Here is a 21,044-nt window from a genome sequence, read left to right as displayed (position 1 = left end):
TATCAGCGCCATGGAGGACCAGGGACTAACGATTTTGTATACCCGGAGTTCTAATTTAAATTCGTAACGAAATAGATTCGCATTTAATTAAGGAAAATGGACCGCTACTGCGAGGAAAAATAGGGAAGATAACGCAAATATACTATTTCAAGGTAAGCGCTTAATCAATCATATCAGATTAAGTAATACCTTATTTATAAATAACTAACTTTCACTCTCCATATAACGCGAAGCTTTTAAGTGAATTTTAAAGTATATCAAGAATTAGGTATACGTGCAATAGCACTTGGAAGAAAGATTTCACAGCTACTCAATAAAATTATTTTCGTTATAAATTTTAGGACATCTTACCTGTACTCGAGTGGAAATGTCTAGAGGTAAAGTTATTCCAAATATAGCTTATCTTTTAATATATCTTTGATTTAAAGAACCGGTCCCATGGATTACGTTATCTCGATTGAAATAATCATATTGGAATTTCCCGCCTTTTTAGTCCACGCTTGCACCAATGCTGCCAGAAAGGGGAAAAAAATCCGCGCGCGGGATTTTCCCCCATGTCCCTATACCCCTACCGTGACTTCTTCAGCTCCCCTTCTCCTCATTCCCCAACCCCCCTTACCAATCTTACGGTTTCGCATCTGCGCAGACCATAGACATATACTATACTTTTAGACCATGAATATTTAGACCTCGCATAACAGTGGAAGGGGTATACTCGAATACCACATAACCACGTGTGCCGACGGCACCCGGATCCAATCAGATTTTAGACTATATATTTATGTAGATCGCCTTGCAGTGGAAGGGGTAAACGAATGTACCACGTGTCCCGACGACTCACCCACACAGTTAAAGGCATTCTGCTTACTCAAAATCTGGGAGTGGGAGATCCAATGCGAGGTCTAGATATATATGGTCTAAGTATGAACTGAGCATCTATTGTTGCCAACATTGAAGAAAACGACCGCCCGATAGAATGAGAAAGGAAGTAGTTCGTGCCACTCAGTCTCTTTCTACTGTTTTCTGATTGGTTATCTCATCAGTCTGACTATACCCCAAATTTTGTTTAATGTCAAATATTAGACGCAACGCGAAGGTTATCTCCTTCATCGGTGAGATTGATTTTTATTAATCGTTGTATACCGTAACTTGTTCGTTACATCACTATCATGAGTACTTGTATGGGTTATTGCAAAATATTATTTAAATTCGTATATTTTTCATGAAGTAAACAAACATAACTTTACTTTCAAACTATCAGAGCTCGACGGCCACGGCGACGCTGAGGGGCAAAGCGGAGTAGGCAAGAAGTGGGGGAAAAATCCCGCTACGAGATTTTTGGAGGGGACAGTCGTGCGGCGTTTCTGGCAGCACTGCTGTCTAGTGTAGCCAAGCAAGGCGAACCGTAGGTTGGCTTCATATATCGGTGCTTGACTAGCTTAATCTATTTTTTTACCAATCGTGATTTAAGTGAACACATGTGTCTGAATACAGAATTCAAAGCTCTTTGGGAAAGTGGCATGGAAAACTTGATAGCAATTTAGAACTAGTTTAATTTTGCTGAAATCCGTGTGAAGTTTTCCCTGCTAGGACTAACTGAAGATATTGACTGCAAACGGATAGGTACTCCTTTTTAAATTTTTAAATAAAATAAATATTTTAAATTTTAAATAAAATATACGTTTTATTAAACTATAATTAACTTTTCAAAGAAAAATAAAGAAAGTGCATTCATTTTTGTAAATCGCGATTTTACTGAAAATTGAACTGAAAAAAAATGATCGTATTTAAAATAAATGACGTGACTAAAATTTCATGTCATAAAAAGTAGGAACGAAAAAAATAATTATTAGATCCCATGTGCTTACAATATGCAGTATAACTATATAATACAGTGTACAGTTTCTTCTCATTTTTGGACGCCTACAGCCTACCACTGAAAGCAGTCGGCCATTTTCGACTTCGTTCGGTTTAGTTGTTGGGTCGAATGCCTGTGTATACCTGAATTTAGAATCCGAACCGGATGGGACCGTCGAAAGATCGAAACGGTGAGTTTTGAAGCGTCGTCGTGAGAGGACTTGTTCAAGTTGTGTGAAATTCTGTTTACTAGGATTGTGATTGTTGATTTATCTAGTAACGGGTATTCTGTTTTCAAAACAATTTTTACTCCAGGCATAGAATAAAGCAGTGAATTCTTAACCTTTTTGGAGTCACAAAACACGTTTGATTATAAGGGGAATTTGCGAAACATAGTAATCACTAAAGTAGGAGTGTCCAACCTTTTGACTTGTTCTGGTTGCCTATGAAATGCACGCATTTTTTTTTCTTTTTTACTAACGAGGCACACAAACACATTTCAGGAGACTTCATCATTCCTACATTACGTCTATCTGCTCAGTGTTCCTTTGTTATTTATGCAATCTGTGCTCGAGTACCAAGCACTTACACCATGAAATACTTCACTAAAGATTGCAGTGTTGTATTGTAAAATCTTGTGAAGCTGTGTTATTAGACGTCCAGGACTACATGTGACCCACCGTCCGTGGATTGAACACTCCTACATTAAAATCTTAAAAATAACTAAAATATACATAAATATATTTATAAATAAAAGTATGCTGGGCATATGTGGTACAAGAATTATTAGTATACATATTGACAAAGTAGAAATAATGTTGACCGCTATGAATTTGCTAAAATATGATTAATACTGAGCAAGGATTTCAGTTAAATGTGTTTATACAAATGTCGTACTATTCTCCAAGTGTTTAATTATGTATTCAGTCATCAGAAATACAACAAAAGACATTTTTGGTGAAAAAAAGAACATGATGTACTTTTCTGAGCATCTACCATGTCCATTGATAACTAGCGAATTATTTAATTTTTATAATAAATCTTTTTGGAAGTAATATATGGATATAAAAATGTTTTTATGTTTATAATTAGAAATGAGACGTAGTTCATCATCTGCACGGAATGAAGAAGAACGGGAGAGACGGAGAAGAGAATGGCTGATACAACAAGAAAGAGAAAGAGAGCATGAAAGGCACAAGCAAAAGATGATATTAGAATATGAAAGACGTAGAGCACGAGAAAAAGGTTTAAATCGTTCCGAACGAACATCGTCACATAGTAAGAGTAGAAGTCGTTCTTCAGAAATTCAACCAAGTGCCAAATTTAAGTGTGATACATTAAATTTATCGATCATGCCAGAAAAGTAAGATTTTAAAATTGTTAACTTTGTTAAAAGGAAAACTACTTAAACGTTAATATAAATTATTTCTTTCTATTCTTACTCTACTTCAAGATGTCAGTCTTCAAGTGGAAGTGTACCATTATTTAAAGGTCCAGAAGGTACACTTGTTAGTGTCAATGAATTACGTCGAATAAAGATTGATATACACCGCAACATTCCTGGGGCAACAGACGCCACTTCATTACATCGTGATATTATTAATCCCGAGGATGTAGTTCTAAAAAGAAGAGAAGGTAACTTAGTACTTACTTATAATTTTTTTTACTTAGAAAAATGGTAAATGTGACCAAGAAGAGGGTCTTGGGCAAATGTAAGATTTCATCTCCCACCTCAGAAGAGTGAAGATCATCACATCCAAACTGGTGGATTATTGGAATGAAGGTAATAATTTTCATGTGTGAGTGGGTCTTAAGTTTTATTAATAATGTTATTTTAACATATAGGATTCTACTGATTTATCATCTTGCCTGACATCAATACAATGGATCAATTTTGAAGTACACAATGTCCTAAGTGTAAGATCATTTTTTGTACTCTGCACTTATTATTGCATTTCTGTGTGTAACTTGCTTTTGCCTGCTATTTTTCGTAAGATACTACTACTAGCTATTATAACAGATACTGTTACGTCTCATTGTTGGTTGTTGCGGGATTAATTACCATATATATATATAGCCTTTCAATTTCTATCTCATTCTGTCATATTCGTAACCCCTTTTTAAAATTTTTANTTTTAAAAAGGGGTTACGAATATGACAGAATGAGACAGAAATTGAAAGGCTATTTTTTTTTACAATACTTGGAATTGGTACAATATTTTTGAGCGAAAATAACTGGCTTCTTGGTCAACTGATATAGCACTGATACGATATTGGATTTCATTCTTTGAATTGAGACTTGAGACTTAAACTTGAGATAATGGAACATGACAGATTAGATTTTGACAAATTCTACACCTGACATTCTCTGAATTTTGAGTGTTTGAATGACTATCTAACTCTCTAACGATGTCTGGGTGTGCAGGAGTTGAGTCCATGATTTTATAGAAACCTATGCTATTTCCAAATGTCGACAGTGAGAACAAATGATATCAGGAGAAGGTTGAACCTTAAACTTGATCCAAAATAATATATTTGAACTTCAAACTAGATATTTTCCACAGCCTTTAGTCACGTGAATTTGATCTCCGTTTCGTTCCATTCAAAGAATTAAACTAAAAATTGCTTGTCATTTGCCAGAGCATACATTTAACTAAACTGATACTAGTTATTCTTATTAAATTGTTGGCTTAGGTTTTGGGATTTGGACTGGCACTTTCTATGGAATGCCTAACTAGGTTTATCTAATAAATAGTTGCTCTTGCTGAGTAGACATAAAATTAACTATCAAGATAACGATATAAAAAATAAAAGCTCAGCAATATTACATGAGACGTAATCATATGCTTAGAATTGCATTTTTGTATGTAACTTTGCTTTCCATTTAATTTTTATCTAAAATGTTGCTGCATTTATGCTCACTAGCTTTCTATAAGTAGAATTAATAGTTCAATTAATTAACTTTATGAATGATAGGTATCTGCACTTACAACTGTACTAAAACCACTACTAGAATATAAGTTCTCTCCATTACTATGCACCATTATTATTTCGCAGAATGATGTTTGGATCCTTCATTAACACTTTACAGTCTACGGTACAAAGTATTCTACAATGCTAACTGGCTTAAGCAGGCTAATCTTATGATATATATTCGGTCATGCTTCTTTTTGGCCATAAATGAATGTTAATATAAAAGTACCAATTAATATTAGTGTTTGAATTCTTTTCATTATAAAATTAAGCTTCTTACGTTGCAACGGTTCTGTATCGTCGGCGGACTGCAAGGTGTTAACACTGGCAAACATGAGTGGGGAGATGTTTCATGCCATTGTTCGGAAGTGAAACACGTAAAAATTGGAATTGCTTTCATGTTTAGGATACGCTCCGCGGAGAAAGTCCGTTCGCCTGGACCGCACATGTCGCTCGAGGGTTTTCCGAATTTGGCTGTCTTTTGGACAAGGGCGGCCATAAGTTAACTCCAATGACTAACATAAATCAGTGAGAGTCCTCGAGGAGGGTTAAACTCAGCGAGGGCCTCTTTACTGGTTTATTGCTTGATGACGGAGACGTGCTTGAAAAATTCTACGTAGTTTTAGGCAACCCTCTTCAGGGAATTTATGGGCGCACTTCTGCGAACTACCCTGCGATCGGAAAGCCACTCGGCGACAATGTTGCTCCCCATCCGAAGGCAAGACGCAGGGGAAGCGTCTTGTTTAACCACGAAAAAACGCCAGTTCAACTCAGGCTTCGGTTGACTCAGGACGTCACTCGGGACGCTCCTTTACTTCGGCTTCTCACGGCTTTTCACGGCTAGGCTCATCAGACTTTGATAGCCTCTCTCGACTAGTTAGCTTATTTTCAGGCGCTAGTCCGCGAACAAAGACGGACACTCGTTAGTTTTATTCACCCGCGTGATCGATAATTAGAACATCTCCTTTCGCGAATCCCGATCGAGTTCAAGTTCGGTTAGGATCTCGCCTCTTTCGGTCTTGTACAACCTCGCACATAACATTTCAAAAGGGCGAAATCTTCGTGATCGGTAAAACTGTGTGCATATGTGCCGTGACCGCGACCTCCACCATCCGCGGATAACAACTTTATTTAGAATCCGCGGTCTTCTTTTCCGTCATACATTAACCCTAAAACTGAAAACGAAAAGGCGATAACTTCATCCTGCCAGTACTGTGCCGTATTTGAATCTGCAGACGCGTTTTTATTTACCGACAGAGAACATTTCGCCCCTTTGAAAGTAGTTTCATGGCGCCAGTGGACCGTGCCTCACTTTCAAACAATGGCGTGAAACATCTCCCCACTCATCTCTGACACTGATTTTTGTTATTTATTCTTGCATTGGAATGTTGAGTTTCCTTTATATGCGTTTACTGCTATAATTAATAACATGTTATGTCTAATTGATGATAGATGCTCTGAAATATTGGAGACAACTAGAAGAATTAGTATAGCACAAATCCAATTTATATACATCGTAATACTTATTAAAATTACTTTGATCCAGATTGGAGCAAATTTATTAAATCGGCTATATAATTTTCACGGAGTTAAACAGTTGTCTTTGAAAGACAAATTCCAATATTAATGATACGATTCCAATAACTCACAAAAAATAATTAAAAAATATGATGGTGACATTTAGATGTAATAACAACGATTAATTTGAAGAGCAAATATCGATGTGTAACTATTACTGTATCTGCAACATTGCTTGTATTAGTAAAATTTAATGATTAAGTTCAAGATTTTATTTAGAAACTAATCAACCAATCGTTGATTGTCTCTGTTCTATATATATTCATTGTAACGCTCAACAAAATTATTTATTTATTTTGATCCAAATTGGAGTAAATTTATTAAATCGCCTATTTCATCTTGAAGATGTTTAACAACTGGAAGATACGTTTTTCGAAGGTAAACGCGGAAGATAATTAATGGTACGATTCTAATTATTCACAGAAATCGAAAATATATTGGTGACATTTAGATGTAATAACAACAATTAATTCGAAGAGTAAATAGCGACGTGTAACTATTACTGTATCTGCAACATTGCTTGTATTGGTAAAATTTAATGATTAAGTTCAAGATTTTATTTAAAAACTGATCAACCAATCATTGATTGTCTTTGTTCTATATATATTCATTGTAACGCTCATCAAAGTTATTTATTTATTTTGATACAAATTGGAGCAAATTTATTAAATCGCCTTGTTCAAGTTGAAGGACTTTAACGACTGGAAGATCCGTTTTTGGAAGGCAAATGTGGAAGATAATTAGTGATACCATTCTAATTATTCACTGAAATAATCGAAAATATGATGATGACATTTAGATGTAATAACGAAGATAAATTCAAAAAGTTAATAACAACGTTCTACCAGCGATGGAAGAATCATGGCTTACGAAGTTGTGTTAAAAAATGAATCCATCTTACAAAGCTTAAGAAACTAACGTTATCTTTACACTTTTCCAAACATTGTTATATGGGTAATAGAAAACAGACTAGAATATTTAGGTTCAAATTAGGTGAATCAAAAAATGGAGTATTTATTTTTTGATATTATTATTTTCCACTGCGGTAAATAATACTACAGTGATTTACATTTTTTTTAGTACTCAAACAGTTTTTGATAAGGTTTAATTGTAATGAATAATATCACCACCATGAAAATTATTAGCATTTGAAGACGTCCGGAAAAGGTTCATGGTACAACAGTACATTGCAACAATATTAAAAGTATCGTTTTCATTACAAGAAATATATAACACTTTGACTACAGATCTTGCTGTTTAATAATTATAACGGGTGGACCATCGGGTGCGCCGGATTCCGCGGCGATTTGCACGGGAAATCCGACGTACCCGATGAGCCACCCTGTATTAATTTAAACAAATAAATTGAGATAATAATTTGTATTTACGTCGCTCTATTAGCTGTGATATTTTATTCATTATCTTTCATATACATACTGAAAAAAACTAATACTATTCTTTACATATTTGGTTTGGCAGAAGAAAAAGCATTATTAGACTGACCAAAAAACTAAGAATATATGTTATGGAAGGTTAACTACTTTTTAAATTCTTCAATTGAAACGATAAAAACTGAAATTAGCACTCCACAGGAACAAATTTTTCAAAGAGTATGGACACTGCAACAGCGTGAAGATAATGGAAAATATATTTATATATGTTTATATATTAATCATAACATAACAGATATATTCTTTAATGAAATATCAGTGATTGTGGAATTATTTTCTTTACAAAATTTTGAAACAGATATGTGTGCAAATGTACTGTTATTTCAAAATATCAGTATAGAACTAGTCAACCATAAGTACTTAATAATTCGGATTCAACAACGTTAAGGGCGATTTACACATCCGATCTGTATTTGTCCGGTTCCGTAACGTATGAACAGTACGGAGACGGACAACACGGATCGAATGAGTGTAAATCGCCTTTTATTTGGGTTTTTGATTTTATTACTTTCTGTGGGATTCGTTTTTATATTATTTTCATCTCTAAATATTAATTATGTACAATTATTATAACGTTTCTCAGAGTGTAACACAACAAGATGAAGTTGCAATTTGTTTATAAATTAATTACTTATATTCTAGAAAATGATTCTTTAAATTCATTTAATCGGGAAAAATAGTGATTATGGATACTGTGTTTGTAATATGTATGCAATTTTTTAAATTCAGCAATAGAGACAAGTATATACCATAAAGTGTAATTATTTTCAAACTTTGCGAGCAGAATTTGAAATAAGTAATAAATGTACATTTAGAAGTATATGTTTCTAACAAAAATGATCTAGATAATCATGTTTGGAAATGCAGTATTAAAGAATTAAGTGATAGCTAACAGTAATGATTTTAGCATGATATTGAAGTAAAATAACGATTAATTGCAATTTACACGGTTCATCATTATCAATAAATAAAATGCAGTAGAATCGGTCTTTCTAGTTTTTAATAATGTCACAATAATAATTTTTCTTTATGTATAATATAAATTCATTTAAATTGCGTCTCATTTCTAAAAAGCAATATAATTTTGTTCATTTTCAAAGTAAGCAATAGCGAGCAAATTCATTACATCTGATTTTGATAATGGTTTTATTGCAAATTTCATATACACGTAATTAGAAACTAATTTAGTGAAGATTACAATAATCTTGTGTATTGATATCACAAAAGAAAAAATATAAGTAGTGCATATGCAAGATTACTATGCAGTATTCAAACACAATGTATTAAAAATAAAATACAATTGCAATGATCTGTAATTAATTTAAATATGAGAAGAAGAGATCAAATTTGAATGTTCACCTATATTAATATAGGATTACTTCATACTTTTCCATCAGTGTAGGTGTATTTCATATTTTGTTTTTTTCTGGCGATATTACAGTTGTATAATATGACATTTTGATTTTGGCAGGCGAGGGAAGTAAACCAATTTTTGAACGTGAAGAACTCAAGCGGATCGATGACAAAGTAAATGAAGTGGAGGAGCGTCGTACTATTATGACCGTGGATAATACTAAAATAGGTAAATATATTATTGCTTTAAGGGTCCATTAAAGCGAGGGGGTCAGCCATTTTGAATTGTTGACGTCATAGACGAGGAAATCGCGTAAAATTCTAAACTACTATTTTGCAAAACGAATTATATTTATCAACAAATACTAGACCTGGATAAAACTAGATATTCATAAAATGTGTCAGCGATCAGTTTTTGATGGACCATGCACTGAGAAACGAGATATAATCCGAAAATCGGTCTAGCAGAACCAGTGACAGGTTAACGATTCCGAGACAATAATACATTAATAAACACAATATCATCACAAACATTGGTGACACCTTTTACACTTCCACCGATTATCTCGGCACCAATAACTTGAAAATATACAAAATCTGCTCGAATAGTAAAGGGGAATTTTCTAGTGCTCCCGCTACCATTTTCACACATCAAGGTTAGGATAATACCTACCGCTAGATGGTAGACCTTGTATCTACTTACAGAGCTGAAATCATGTTCTGAAAATTACTTGAATTTCAGTTTTTATTGTATTTATCGTAAACGATGATACCCCTAAAATACGACAGCCTTCGATACACGACGTTATTTTCTTATACTACTTCGTTGTTAGAACCTGATTTTCTCCTTTAGTCCAAAATCTCTCCATCTCATTTTTTTTTTTTTTTAAGAAGATACGTCTTGATTTGGAATTATTCGAACTTGTATCTTACGCGATTTTTAAAGAGATCATTAGACATAGTTAAAGATATGAATAGCGTTATATTTTTTCCGTCTTTCTTTCTGTTTCAGTTAAAAAATCTCATTCTTCTAGAAATCATTCAACATCTTTAAGCCCTACAAGAAAGCGACATGGCCGTGTTCGAGAATCGTCTCCTCATCACTCTAGGTTCGTGTTTTATTTATCGGTACTTCTATTTGCACCTGTACTTGTATACGGCTGGCTCCTGTATATCGAACTAGATGGTACATTTAAATATAACGATACGATACTTTGCTTGAATTTCATGACGTATAATCATTTAGAGTACTTCATGCATGCAGGATGATACATAAATAAGTTCAGTTTTGAACGCTATGATTGAATCAGAACTAAACCTATTTATAAGCCACCCTGTATACAGGGTGATTAATAGGAAGTATACTTCAGGTATGTTTCAGAAGTATACTTCTCATTATACACGGGGTGTACCAGAATCGACGCACAATAAGTAGCGGGTAGGATCTTTTACGATAAGTAAAGTAATAAAAGTATAAATGAAATTTGTTCAAAATACACAGTTTGCATGGTATAAGTTTTTCAAATAAAGTTAATTGGACCGAAGGTTTAGATAGCCACGCATTTGTGAAGATGCATATATTGTTATGTGCGGCTAGCCAAAGTTTGACCACCTGTTTGAAATGAAGCGTGCATATTCCTAGATACGTGACTGTCTAAACGTTCGATCAAAGTAACTCCATTTTGAAAACTTATTTATGTAAATTATACACCTTGGAAAAATATCTGTAGCACTTTTATTACGTCATCTCGTTCTAAAATTACGTTCGCTACTTACTATTTGTCAATTTTGAGATAGTTTGCATATATATAAATGATTATTCGTGTATTTTATATATTTTATATAATGATTGTAATGTGTGTAATACTTTTGTTTGTGTGTGTAGTACTTTTTGTTTACGTCTATTGGAATTATATATGAAGTAATGACATTGTCTACCTTCTGACATGATGTACTGAAGCCGGCCATTGTAGGTTGCAATACAATGACATTAGTAATTTGACATTACTAAAAGAACCAATTCCTTGCCTTATAGTAACAGGTGACATATGAAGTACGTTCATCTATTAAAAATATAAGGCAAAGGGTTGCAGATGCATGAAGTACCGTATAAATAATAAAATTACTTTATTAATGCATGTCTACAGTGAGGCGTCAATAAGTGAACGGGGACTAATAGGATGAATTCATGCTCATATTTTGACATGTTACTCGTTAAATCAGTTAACTTTAATTTACTATATTCACTTTTGAAATGAACAATGACGAGGGATAATTTAATATTTGCAGATTTTAATAAAAATCAAGTAATAAATAAAATTATTTGGTACATGTATTAAGTCAATAAAACGTGTTTTTAATATTCTGTTTGTTTATCAATAACTCATTTCGTGATTTCAATTGTTAATAGAAAATCGATTTTATAACATAATAAGTTTTAATTGTAAAACTTCCACATCAACTTATTAAAAAATGTACCCTTTAATAATTATTCATCTTGTAGTTTGAAGCATTATCAAAATCCACGTTGTAACTTATTAACGCCTTATTAATATTTAGCCCTTTGTGATTTGGTTCCATTTTTAGGGGCCTACTTAACCCAAGCGCGTTTTGCATTATTTGCTTATTACGCTTTTGGTAAGACAGTGTGCAAGAGAGAAATAAAAAATGTTTAACCAGAGTCTTCTCGCTTAAAATACATAAACGAGAAACTATGAGTTTAGTAAAGGCCTCGCACACATTATGCCGGGGGGCATCGCAGTGCATCGCATTTCAAAAATCCGCACGAGATCGATTTCATAGGTTTTATATGGACCATCGCATATTATAGACGGAATATTGCGATGCGCTGCGGCCCGCCTCAGCTATAATGTGCGCGAGTCTTGAACCTTTTCGCTACGGCGGGCCTTCTCCGGGGAATCTCTCCCGTAGAACGGGGCGCCGCACCAAACGTGTAACCATTGCGCGCTTCAGTTCGTATGAAGTTGGCGTTTTGTGGCCGGTGACTATAGTCACCCGTCGGGTATAAGTGGCGTTTTGTGGCGGGTGACTATAGTCACCTGTCGGGTGTAAGTGGCGTTTTGTGGCGGGTGACTATAGTCACCCGTCGTAGCAAAATGATTAAAGTAAGAGAACCGAGAAACAATTGACGTATTCTAGCATCTTCACTGTAATTGGATGATGCGTAATAAGAAATTTGTTTGTTTTTGAATCAGTTTCTATTAATTTGAAAAGGCTCTGTATATACTCAAAAATTGTATTAAAAATAGCTAACTAAATCAAGTGTACTGTTAACTAATTACAAAGGTACGATTTTTTGAAAAGCAAAATTTGTAATCTTTGACATAATTTTACTGTTATTTATGACAATATTTTGTGAAAAGATAAAGCGTGTAATCTGTAAATTCAGAAACAGGTACGAAAATTTTAAGATATATNTATAATACATTCACAACTTTGTGGAATTATAAAGTTATTTGAACTCTAAAATTACAAATTCAAAAAAAAGTAAAGTCCCAGGTGAATTTATCGACTTTAAAACGCGCTATTAAATAAGTAAATCGGATTACTTCATAATTGGAGTAAGCAGGCCCCTTTCAAGTTACTTGTCAGATCTGATTGAATGCAGAGTAGTACATCCGGTCACCACGAATGTAACTTAGAATCTCAAAGGGTTTAAATAATTGTAGAATTATTAGTGAATAATTATCGTATAACTTGTACTATTAAGTTATGCCGTGTTCTATTACGGAACGAGAAGTTTAACATCGCCCCAAACATGAATATAGCAATTCTAGACAATAATAATAGTATTACCGTATGCCTCATTTCCATGTGCGCGGAACGCGGAATGTCTTGAAGACAGCTTATTCCGCGTTGATTCTGCGAGTATGAAAATGAGGCATTATGTCCGATACAATAATGCACAGGGCAAATATTACCATTAAATGAATAACAAGTAAATTGCCCTATGCACATACACTGACGAACATAAATGCTTTTCCTGCGGATTTGGTGAGGTCAATGTAAGAAGGAAAAGCATTTATGGCCTTCAGTATGCATCCACACAAGTTATTTCCTTTTTTAACCTAAGTTTTTCATAATGAAAAATAGAGGATTTATAATTTTTTTTAGCAATACTTGCTACATAAAATTACCCTAAATCATAAATTAGCATTAGCATAAATGTAGTTGTTTTTCTTTATATTACGACACGTACGTTCAGTGTTGTTACTGTACGTGTATTTAAATGTTGATTTATTCGCATACAATATTTGAGATTTTTAAACACGTCAATCAGTTTAAAACTGGGAATCTTGTTGTGGTATTTTAAAATATGGATATGTTTAATACTTATAAAATTGCTACTGATGATATAATTCAGTGTTGCATTCATTTATATACATTCTTGTTTAGAGAATTAACATTAATGATTTTATATCTAGTATAAAATTCAGCTATCAAAAAATTTAGTAGAGTATATCAATCTCAATAACAAGTATTACTGTAAAAAAGAATATATAAATCAATTCTGATATCAAAAGATATAAGGCCAAGACCAGATTGACTTAAAAAATACTAATTTGGTTTTTATTTTCAATTTATCTTTCAAATTATCAATTTAAAAGGTACGTAAAACATAACACAACCCTTATCACTTCAACCGGCAGTAATACTGCCAACTTCTTATAGTCTTCTAATATTCTTGGAGTGATAAGGGTTAAAAGTGATACTGTTGTCCACATTTTAACCGTTTGAGTCCCAAGCAGCGCGATCGTGCTGTTTAGAATTCATGTCGAAAAAAGCCAGTACATTTGAACGGTATGGATATCTGACGGTGTACTTAGAGTCTGCTGAAATAGCGAGCGCTATCGCGTTTCTTGGCTCCCTTCGCGCTCAACTAAGACGGCGCCATTGCGTTGTTTGGCATTTTTCGATATTTTTTCAATGACCCATGAGACTTAAACGGTTGGAGACTCAGTCTTTACGAATTCTGTTGCAGACTAATATCTACAGTATGGTATAATTTCTAAAACATAGGATTGTCCTCTGATAACTTCCTTGTGGTGTATAGTTGGGGATAATAATTTTAAAAATCCAAGTGTGTTGCAGTTAATTTCTAGGTTATTGCAAATTTGAAATTTTTCAATTCAAACTTTTTGTTATTAAAGGTAACCATAGTCATCCATCATTGAGGGCATACTGTGTTCTAGAGGTTATTATAATTACTCGTAAAAATTCCGATTTTGTTAACGATTTTAGTTGATTGTAGCATATTATAACAAAGTATCAGAATGTTGCACTTTATGGTAAAGTGAAAACTCGAGTCAACTGCTTTGTGTAGCGACATCTTACTGACGATTGACTTTGCTGTAATGAAAGGGTTAATATAAAACACCGCCTTTCTTTGCTAACCCGATATTGTTCTATTTTTTGACGTATTACTTTATTAGTCGTTCAATATCTAAAGTGAGAAATAACTTAAAGAGGAATGGTACTACTTGACAAATTTCAAGTTGACCGTGTTGCCAATGGCAACGCCTGTAACGTAGCAAATACTATTGCTGTGTTACCGCGGTAGTCATGGCAACCAATTTTGATGTCAAGCAGCCGCATCCCAGTAATATCGAGCATTAGTCATCGGGATCCGGGTCTCGAAAAAAATTTCATACTTCATGTAAATAAATAACGACATTGTTACTAAAAAATTTAATAGAAAATAGATATCTATCGTACCACACAGCAAAAGAAATCGACATTTATATCATTACAATGGCCTCGATGAGTACGATCATGTAGCTGGCTGTTTCTGTCAGTTGCTCACTGCGCATTGTTTACCGCGCAGTGACGTCACGACGTATAACTAGTGCTCGAAGCGGAAAGTAGCCCAACTCCGGCAACAGTGCCTCCTCATTGATATCGTTAGATCCTAACAAGATTTACAAAGTGTACGCAACTGGCCCATAAATCATTCAGAATTTTGCGTCTGGCATTACTGGATCCTTAATTAAATACAATAAGTGTACATGGAGATGTTACATGAGCCAACGATACACGAGATGGTTGGCGAGAATTGTTCAAATTTTTTTTATTTAACATTACTAATATTAAATTCTATAATTGCAAGAAAACCTCAAATTACGGACAAGTACGTCAGACGTATGCTAAAAAAACTATTCTATTTTTTTTTTCTATAATTGTTCATTAGCTAAACAGGTCGACGAGACGTGTCAGTTGACAGCAAACAAATATTTCTCGGATACTAATTTCGAGGACCTGCACGAACAAAATCACTGTTGTGCTGTTGCTCTTCTTGGAAAATCACGTAAGATTGCTTAATTTCTTTCTTCTGTGCGTTAATACATGTTCATTTTGTACAACCTTTTCTAGTTGCATTTGTTTCACTCTTCTATATATCTTATTTATTATTTTTTTTATTTAAAAACTAATAGAAACGTGCTGCACTGACCCTGTTTTAAATATAAGGTAAGTAAAACATTGTGTTAATAAGTCTTAAAATGGTCCTTACAGCACGATCAAGAGGTAAGCAGTAACTATTATTATTTTTGCTTCTGTATACCATTGTTTTAAATGAACCTTAAAGTAACACGCATAAAAGGTAAGTTGCAATCGGTGACAGCATGCCACTTTACTTACTAACTATGTTAACCCTTTAACTACAAAGTGCCACTATAGTGGCTTCCGTATGTGACGTTCATTTAACTAAATGTCACTGTAGTGGTCATCTTCCTTATCACGTATTCAAAGCAGCAAACAGATGTTATTGATTCGCATTCCAAGACCCGATTCGCCGTAGTTTAAGGGTTAATATTAATCTGCATTATTTCCAACTCTGCATATTTGATATCTTTGTTGCATTTTGTTGCTCTTCTGCACGCTATATTTGTATCACATATACCGCTTGGCTTATTGACAACGATATGACAACGACGAAGACAGTAACAACATAGAAATTTACGTATCAAAACGTTGTTAAAAGTCAGTTTTTATTAATAATACTTGAAGGAATTTGGTTTCCTACTCTGAAACACCATTATAATTCCAGTAATGTGTAAGGTAATTTCAATTAATATCACGAAGGCTATCTCAAAAGTAATACAAAAGTGAACATAAAAAAGTTATGAAGCCTTTATATCATGCTCATAAACGTTTACTACAAGATTAAATTAAATATTTCTAAAATTCGGAATAACCTAATTTGTAAAAATAACATTACTGCGCAAAGCCATTACATTTACTATAAATTACGACGTCCATTTAAAATGAACAACCCGTTCGTCACTAAAACAATTGCCCAGGTTGACATCGTAATGCAGTTTTAATTATTAGTGTTGATACCTGAAAAACAAAATAGAAATGTACAATTTAGATATAAATACAAAAGAATTGAAAGTACAAGGTTTAATGTGGTAAAGGAGCAGTATTTACAAGAATATGAATAAGAGATATGCAAAAAGTTATAAATATTAGGTCGTCTCATAAGTAATGTGGTTTTTTCTTATTGGTCAAATTGAACCAGTGGAAAAACCTTGTGAAATAACACAATACATAACCAATTCTGGAAATACTAATTATTTTAACTTCGTGCTAGCCCCACGCATACAAGTAATCTCTCAAATTAATCTGCTCGAAGCCAACGGCGCACCATGTTCACGTGGACAAGATTTCAATACGTACAAAAATAAAGTTCCGGCTTCGACTGAGGCATCCTTGTCCGCGGTTTATATTAGAGAGGTGGTAAATTCAGTTAGATTGTTAATATTTACTTGATTTTATTCCAGAAAGAAGATCTTCAAGGTAATAGATATTTAAATCATAATCAAAGTTTAGATGTCGAAATCAATTTGTTTTCGACACCTTTGATATTTCTTTTAACCCCTTGCGCTTCGATTTAATTATAAAGCCATTCTATCTGAATGAGTCTAGCTCGTCAATGTAGCGCAAGGGGTCAATAAAAATGACGGGTAAACGTCATTAGGATATGAATTCTATACACCGAGTATTGCATTAAAAAACATATGTATCATGAAATATTGCACAATGGAGAATATGAATGCCTTCCCATTATACGCTAGTTGCACCATAGTAGCAAAGGAAGGCATTCATGCCTACTAATGTTTGAAAGATTGGATACGTTCAAGATCGCTTCTTAAATACAGTGTTTTTTTTTTTTTTTTATAAACCACTCAAAGTATTTACTTAACACATTGACTGCCAAAACAAATGACGAGTGTACTATTGCAAAGCGGTTGTCGGTCACTGGTGACCACCGTGGCAGTCAACGTGTTAATTCCTTTAGCATATTAATAATACTTCAGAATAACCAAATATTCAAAAGTAGTCCCTGCATTTAAGACTAGACGGCCTTAAATTTATCCAGTTTTCGTGCAAGCATTTTGTATCCTATGTAAGTGTTATAGCCAAAGTGATGAATACGGCATTATTTATGATACCTTATTTACCACTTGACCCATTAGTCATACTGGGATGATATACACATACGAATTTTTCTTTGTGGTGCACCGAATTGAACAATGAACAATTTTTTGCAATTTGTTAATCGATAGTGATCAATAATTCAAAATGAATTCAATTCGGGGAATCACTAGCAGTAGGAGATGTACATCTTATTTTGTGTAACCAACAAAAGCAACTGTTCAGGGCATATGTTACACGTTTTTTTTAATGATATTTCAGAGATGAAGGTTGCAGAGATTCTAAATCGGATTCCCGCAGGAGTAGGAGGAGTGATAGGTAATGCAATATGTTTTCTCACTATCCTTATCGTTCTTCTATGTTTGCAAACTTGGAAATACTGTTTCAGAGAAAATGACCATCAATCAAAAAAAAGCAGAGGTCGCGACAGATCCAGAGAAGGAACATTGAGAAGGGCAGCTTCATCTTCAAGATTTAGCGATCGATCACGAGGTCGTACACCATCTCGGGAGCGATCTCGATCAATGGACCGAGATCAGCGAAAATATACCCACGATACGAATAGAAGGTATGATTATTATTAATTATTAAAATGTTTACTTAAATACCACCGTATCTATCAGATTAGTAAATCTGTAAATACTAAGAACTTTTTTATAAATGTACCCATTTTTTTTTTCAATTTCATAAGAAATTAAGAATCTAGTTTTTTTTTATATGTATTTACGTAAATTTTTATTTCTTCCATATAATGTGTTTTTAAGCGTAACCGCAACGTTACCGTGCATAACAAAGTTGGCATCGATTGGAGTTGAATGTACCGAATTTTAAAAAATGTGAAGTCCTTAAAGATACGCTTATGACTATAAATTGTTAATTTCTATTTTAAACTCACAATAGATGCAATGAGACTCTAACGACTCATTGTATTCATAAAAATAAATACTTCGGTGTAACTTTCGTTTCATTTTAATTTTTTTTTCCTGTAGAATTTGAATAGATAGAAAAGTAAATTTAGAATCACCAAAAGTATTGAAAATGCCGAATTATTAATACGAAGCAATTCTTTATTTTTTAGAACTGAAGGCTTTCATCGGAGCAGTCGACGAAGAAGTAGAAATGATTCGCACGATAGAAGGGACGATCGATCAAGAGATATCGGGATACCACCATCACATCACTATATTGAGCACGTCCCGATTCCAGTTTATTACGGAGTGAGCTTTTTTCCTTTGTCAGTACTATGGTCCTTATTTTCACGTTATTCAATTTCTTTTTATGTATAATTTGGAATAGAATTTTCCTCCACGTCCTATGATGATGGGTCCGATGTTACCAATGCGAGGGCAAATTCCCATGATGAGAAACAGGATTCCGTTTGGGGCTAGATTACCGTTTCCACCAAGATTTATACCTCCTAATATGTACAGACCAAGTTCATCAAATCCAAGTAAGTCCAATAATAAAATAAACATGATTCATAACTATAACATCAAAAAATTCCTTTTCATACGCTACATACAGTTTGACTCTAGTGAAAAGTCCTCAAAAAGAAACAGAATATCGTTGTTGCAAAGGCACGCCTAATTTGGTCAATTAAATAAGCAAACAGAGGTAGAGATGGGAAAATAATACTAGATCACAAACGTGATAATCTATACAGTTCATACATGGTTCTTTCAGTGGGAATATTATTCATCGTACTTTGCAGTTTATTAAAATATGAGCGAGTCTTCTCAATAACTAAATTCCATCGATTTTTGTCCTTTTACAATACTTACTCTGTACACATGCATACACATATTAAATAACCTTTTTTGTTCTAGGAATGAATCAAATGTTCTAATTCGACTGCTTGAGACGCATTGCTATTCGTAAAATCGAAAGAAATTAATTCAGTTGTACATTATTTATACATATGATAATAAAATTCTTATCATACTTTTATTTTTATCGTGTTTTGTCCAATTATTATGCCAAAATTACGATGTACCTTATCGTTACCTATTTAGTATTTTCAATAAAGCATTTTCAATAAAGATTAGGATTTTCAAGAAACGAAGGGAAGGGTGGGTACGGTTTTTTACGCAAATATTTTTCGTCACGTTTTACAGTTCATAGCAATCGCACAAAATTGCAGTTATGTAATTTTTGATTACGGGTTCAGCTCTTCATTATTTGTTTCACCGTCCATAAGGTGATTTTAATAAATAATGTGAAATTAATTAAAATCGTACCGTCAGATAACTATCAATCTTTCTTATCGTTAGTATTATTATTTAGTTACCCATGTTGCTGCCGTTATCTAATTCATTCCAAAAATTTTAATTATAATCATTTTGAGAATGAGCTCGGAAGTTAAAAATTCAAGTTTCAAATTCAAAATTCACATTTAAAGGTTCAAGTATTTGTCCTGTACATTAGTAACTTTACTGCAACACATTTGTCCTGAAATATTCCGGCTCGCGGTAAAACAATGATTAACGAAATTTCAATAACATCGTTAAGCACCGAACTCGTGAGTCGTGAATGACGTGTATCGCACCAGTCGGCGAAAAATAAAAAAAGATGAAAAAACTTTAAAGTACATTGTTGCCCCGAAGTCGACGTGATGCGGAGCGTTTTTGTGCAATTGCTATGAACTGTAAAACGTGACGAAAAAAAATTAGCGTAAAAAATCGTACCCACCGTTCCCTTCCTTCAGAATTTGAACTTGCGACACATACGTTACACCTGACGTCATACCTACTACGTCAAGCTATGTTGTTGGGTATCTCCTTCCAGCTAGGTTTTATGTGTTCCCTAGGAAACATTCATTATTTTTTTATTAATTTCCGTCGCTTATAAAAATTGTATATAAGGTATAACTCAACCTTCGAGTACCACGTTGTAGTTTTGCCTGTATTATTTGCGGATAAAATAAATAAGGTAAATGAAAAGTAGAGTCAAAGAGGGCGCCACGAGTGTTTTTCCCTTACCATCAAAAGCGAGCAGTGTCGGTAAGCGTAGGTAAGCCACCACCGTCAACTGCCGCATGGTATTACCATCACGAGTACGTGAGCCGCCAACGGTGACTGGTAGATGGCACCGCCATCGCGAGTGCGCGATCCCCTACCAGAAACAGAGATGAGTTGGGAGATTGCTCACGGGCAGGGTCGTGCGATCGCATCCTGTGCTGCCCTCTGGTTTCGTACGTTAGCTTTCACCGTTTTTTGTCCCCAAGGGCGGCGCAACGAATTTCTGATAGGAGCTCGCGCACTCACGATGGCGGTACCATCTACCAGTCGCCGTTTGCGGCTTACGTACTCGTGATGGTAATACCATGCTGCAGTTGACGGTGGTGGCTTACCTACGCTTACCAACACTGCTCGCTTT

The 21,044-nt window shown here is 34.1% G+C and overlaps 1 protein-coding gene and 1 long non-coding RNA gene across 2 annotated transcripts; both read left to right on the top strand.

Annotated features, from left to right (window-relative positions):
• Window positions 1-40: 40 nt before the first annotated feature.
• Window positions 41-19,616, top strand: LOC105703284 (female-specific protein transformer). The gene is made up of 11 exons (XM_012431610.2): window positions 41-152; window positions 1,930-2,048; window positions 2,950-3,220; window positions 3,311-3,492; window positions 9,331-9,441; window positions 10,225-10,321; window positions 17,931-17,987; window positions 18,058-18,237; window positions 18,748-18,886; window positions 18,966-19,119; window positions 19,496-19,616. Exons 2-11 carry the CDS (start codon window positions 2,024-2,026, stop codon window positions 19,513-19,515), a joined length of 1,236 nt encoding a protein of 411 aa, XP_012287033.1. The 5' UTR covers window positions 41-152; window positions 1,930-2,023; the 3' UTR covers window positions 19,516-19,616.
• LOC105703353 lies at window positions 3,568-6,447 on the top strand. Its single transcript, XR_001104352.1, has 3 exons — window positions 3,568-3,640; window positions 3,703-3,774; window positions 6,283-6,447. It is a non-coding gene; the product is annotated as an uncharacterized LOC105703353 (long non-coding RNA).
• Window positions 19,617-21,044: the final 1,428 nt, after the last annotated feature.

Source organism: Orussus abietinus, unplaced genomic scaffold, assembly GCF_000612105.2.
Source record: "Orussus abietinus isolate OABI.00-Male unplaced genomic scaffold, Oabi_2.0 scaffold397, whole genome shotgun sequence".
NCBI classification, from domain to species: Eukaryota; Metazoa; Arthropoda; class Insecta; order Hymenoptera; family Orussidae; genus Orussus; species Orussus abietinus.
Note: the sequence above shows the minus strand (reverse complement) of the source record. Positions and strands in the feature narration are given on the sequence as shown.

Bases quoted from the DNA above. Each gene is read 5' to 3' on its own strand.
- LOC105703284 (XM_012431610.2), top strand. From the start codon at position 2,024: ATGGGACCGTCGAAAGATCGAAACG. The intron at 3,221-3,310 runs GTAAGATTTTAA...CTCTACTTCAAG, and splicing joins TTATCGATCATGCCAGAAAA to ATGTCAGTCTTCAAGTGGAA. The intron at 19,120-19,495 runs GTAAGTCCAATA...TTTTTGTTCTAG, and splicing joins ACCAAGTTCATCAAATCCAA to GAATGAATCAAATGTTCTAA.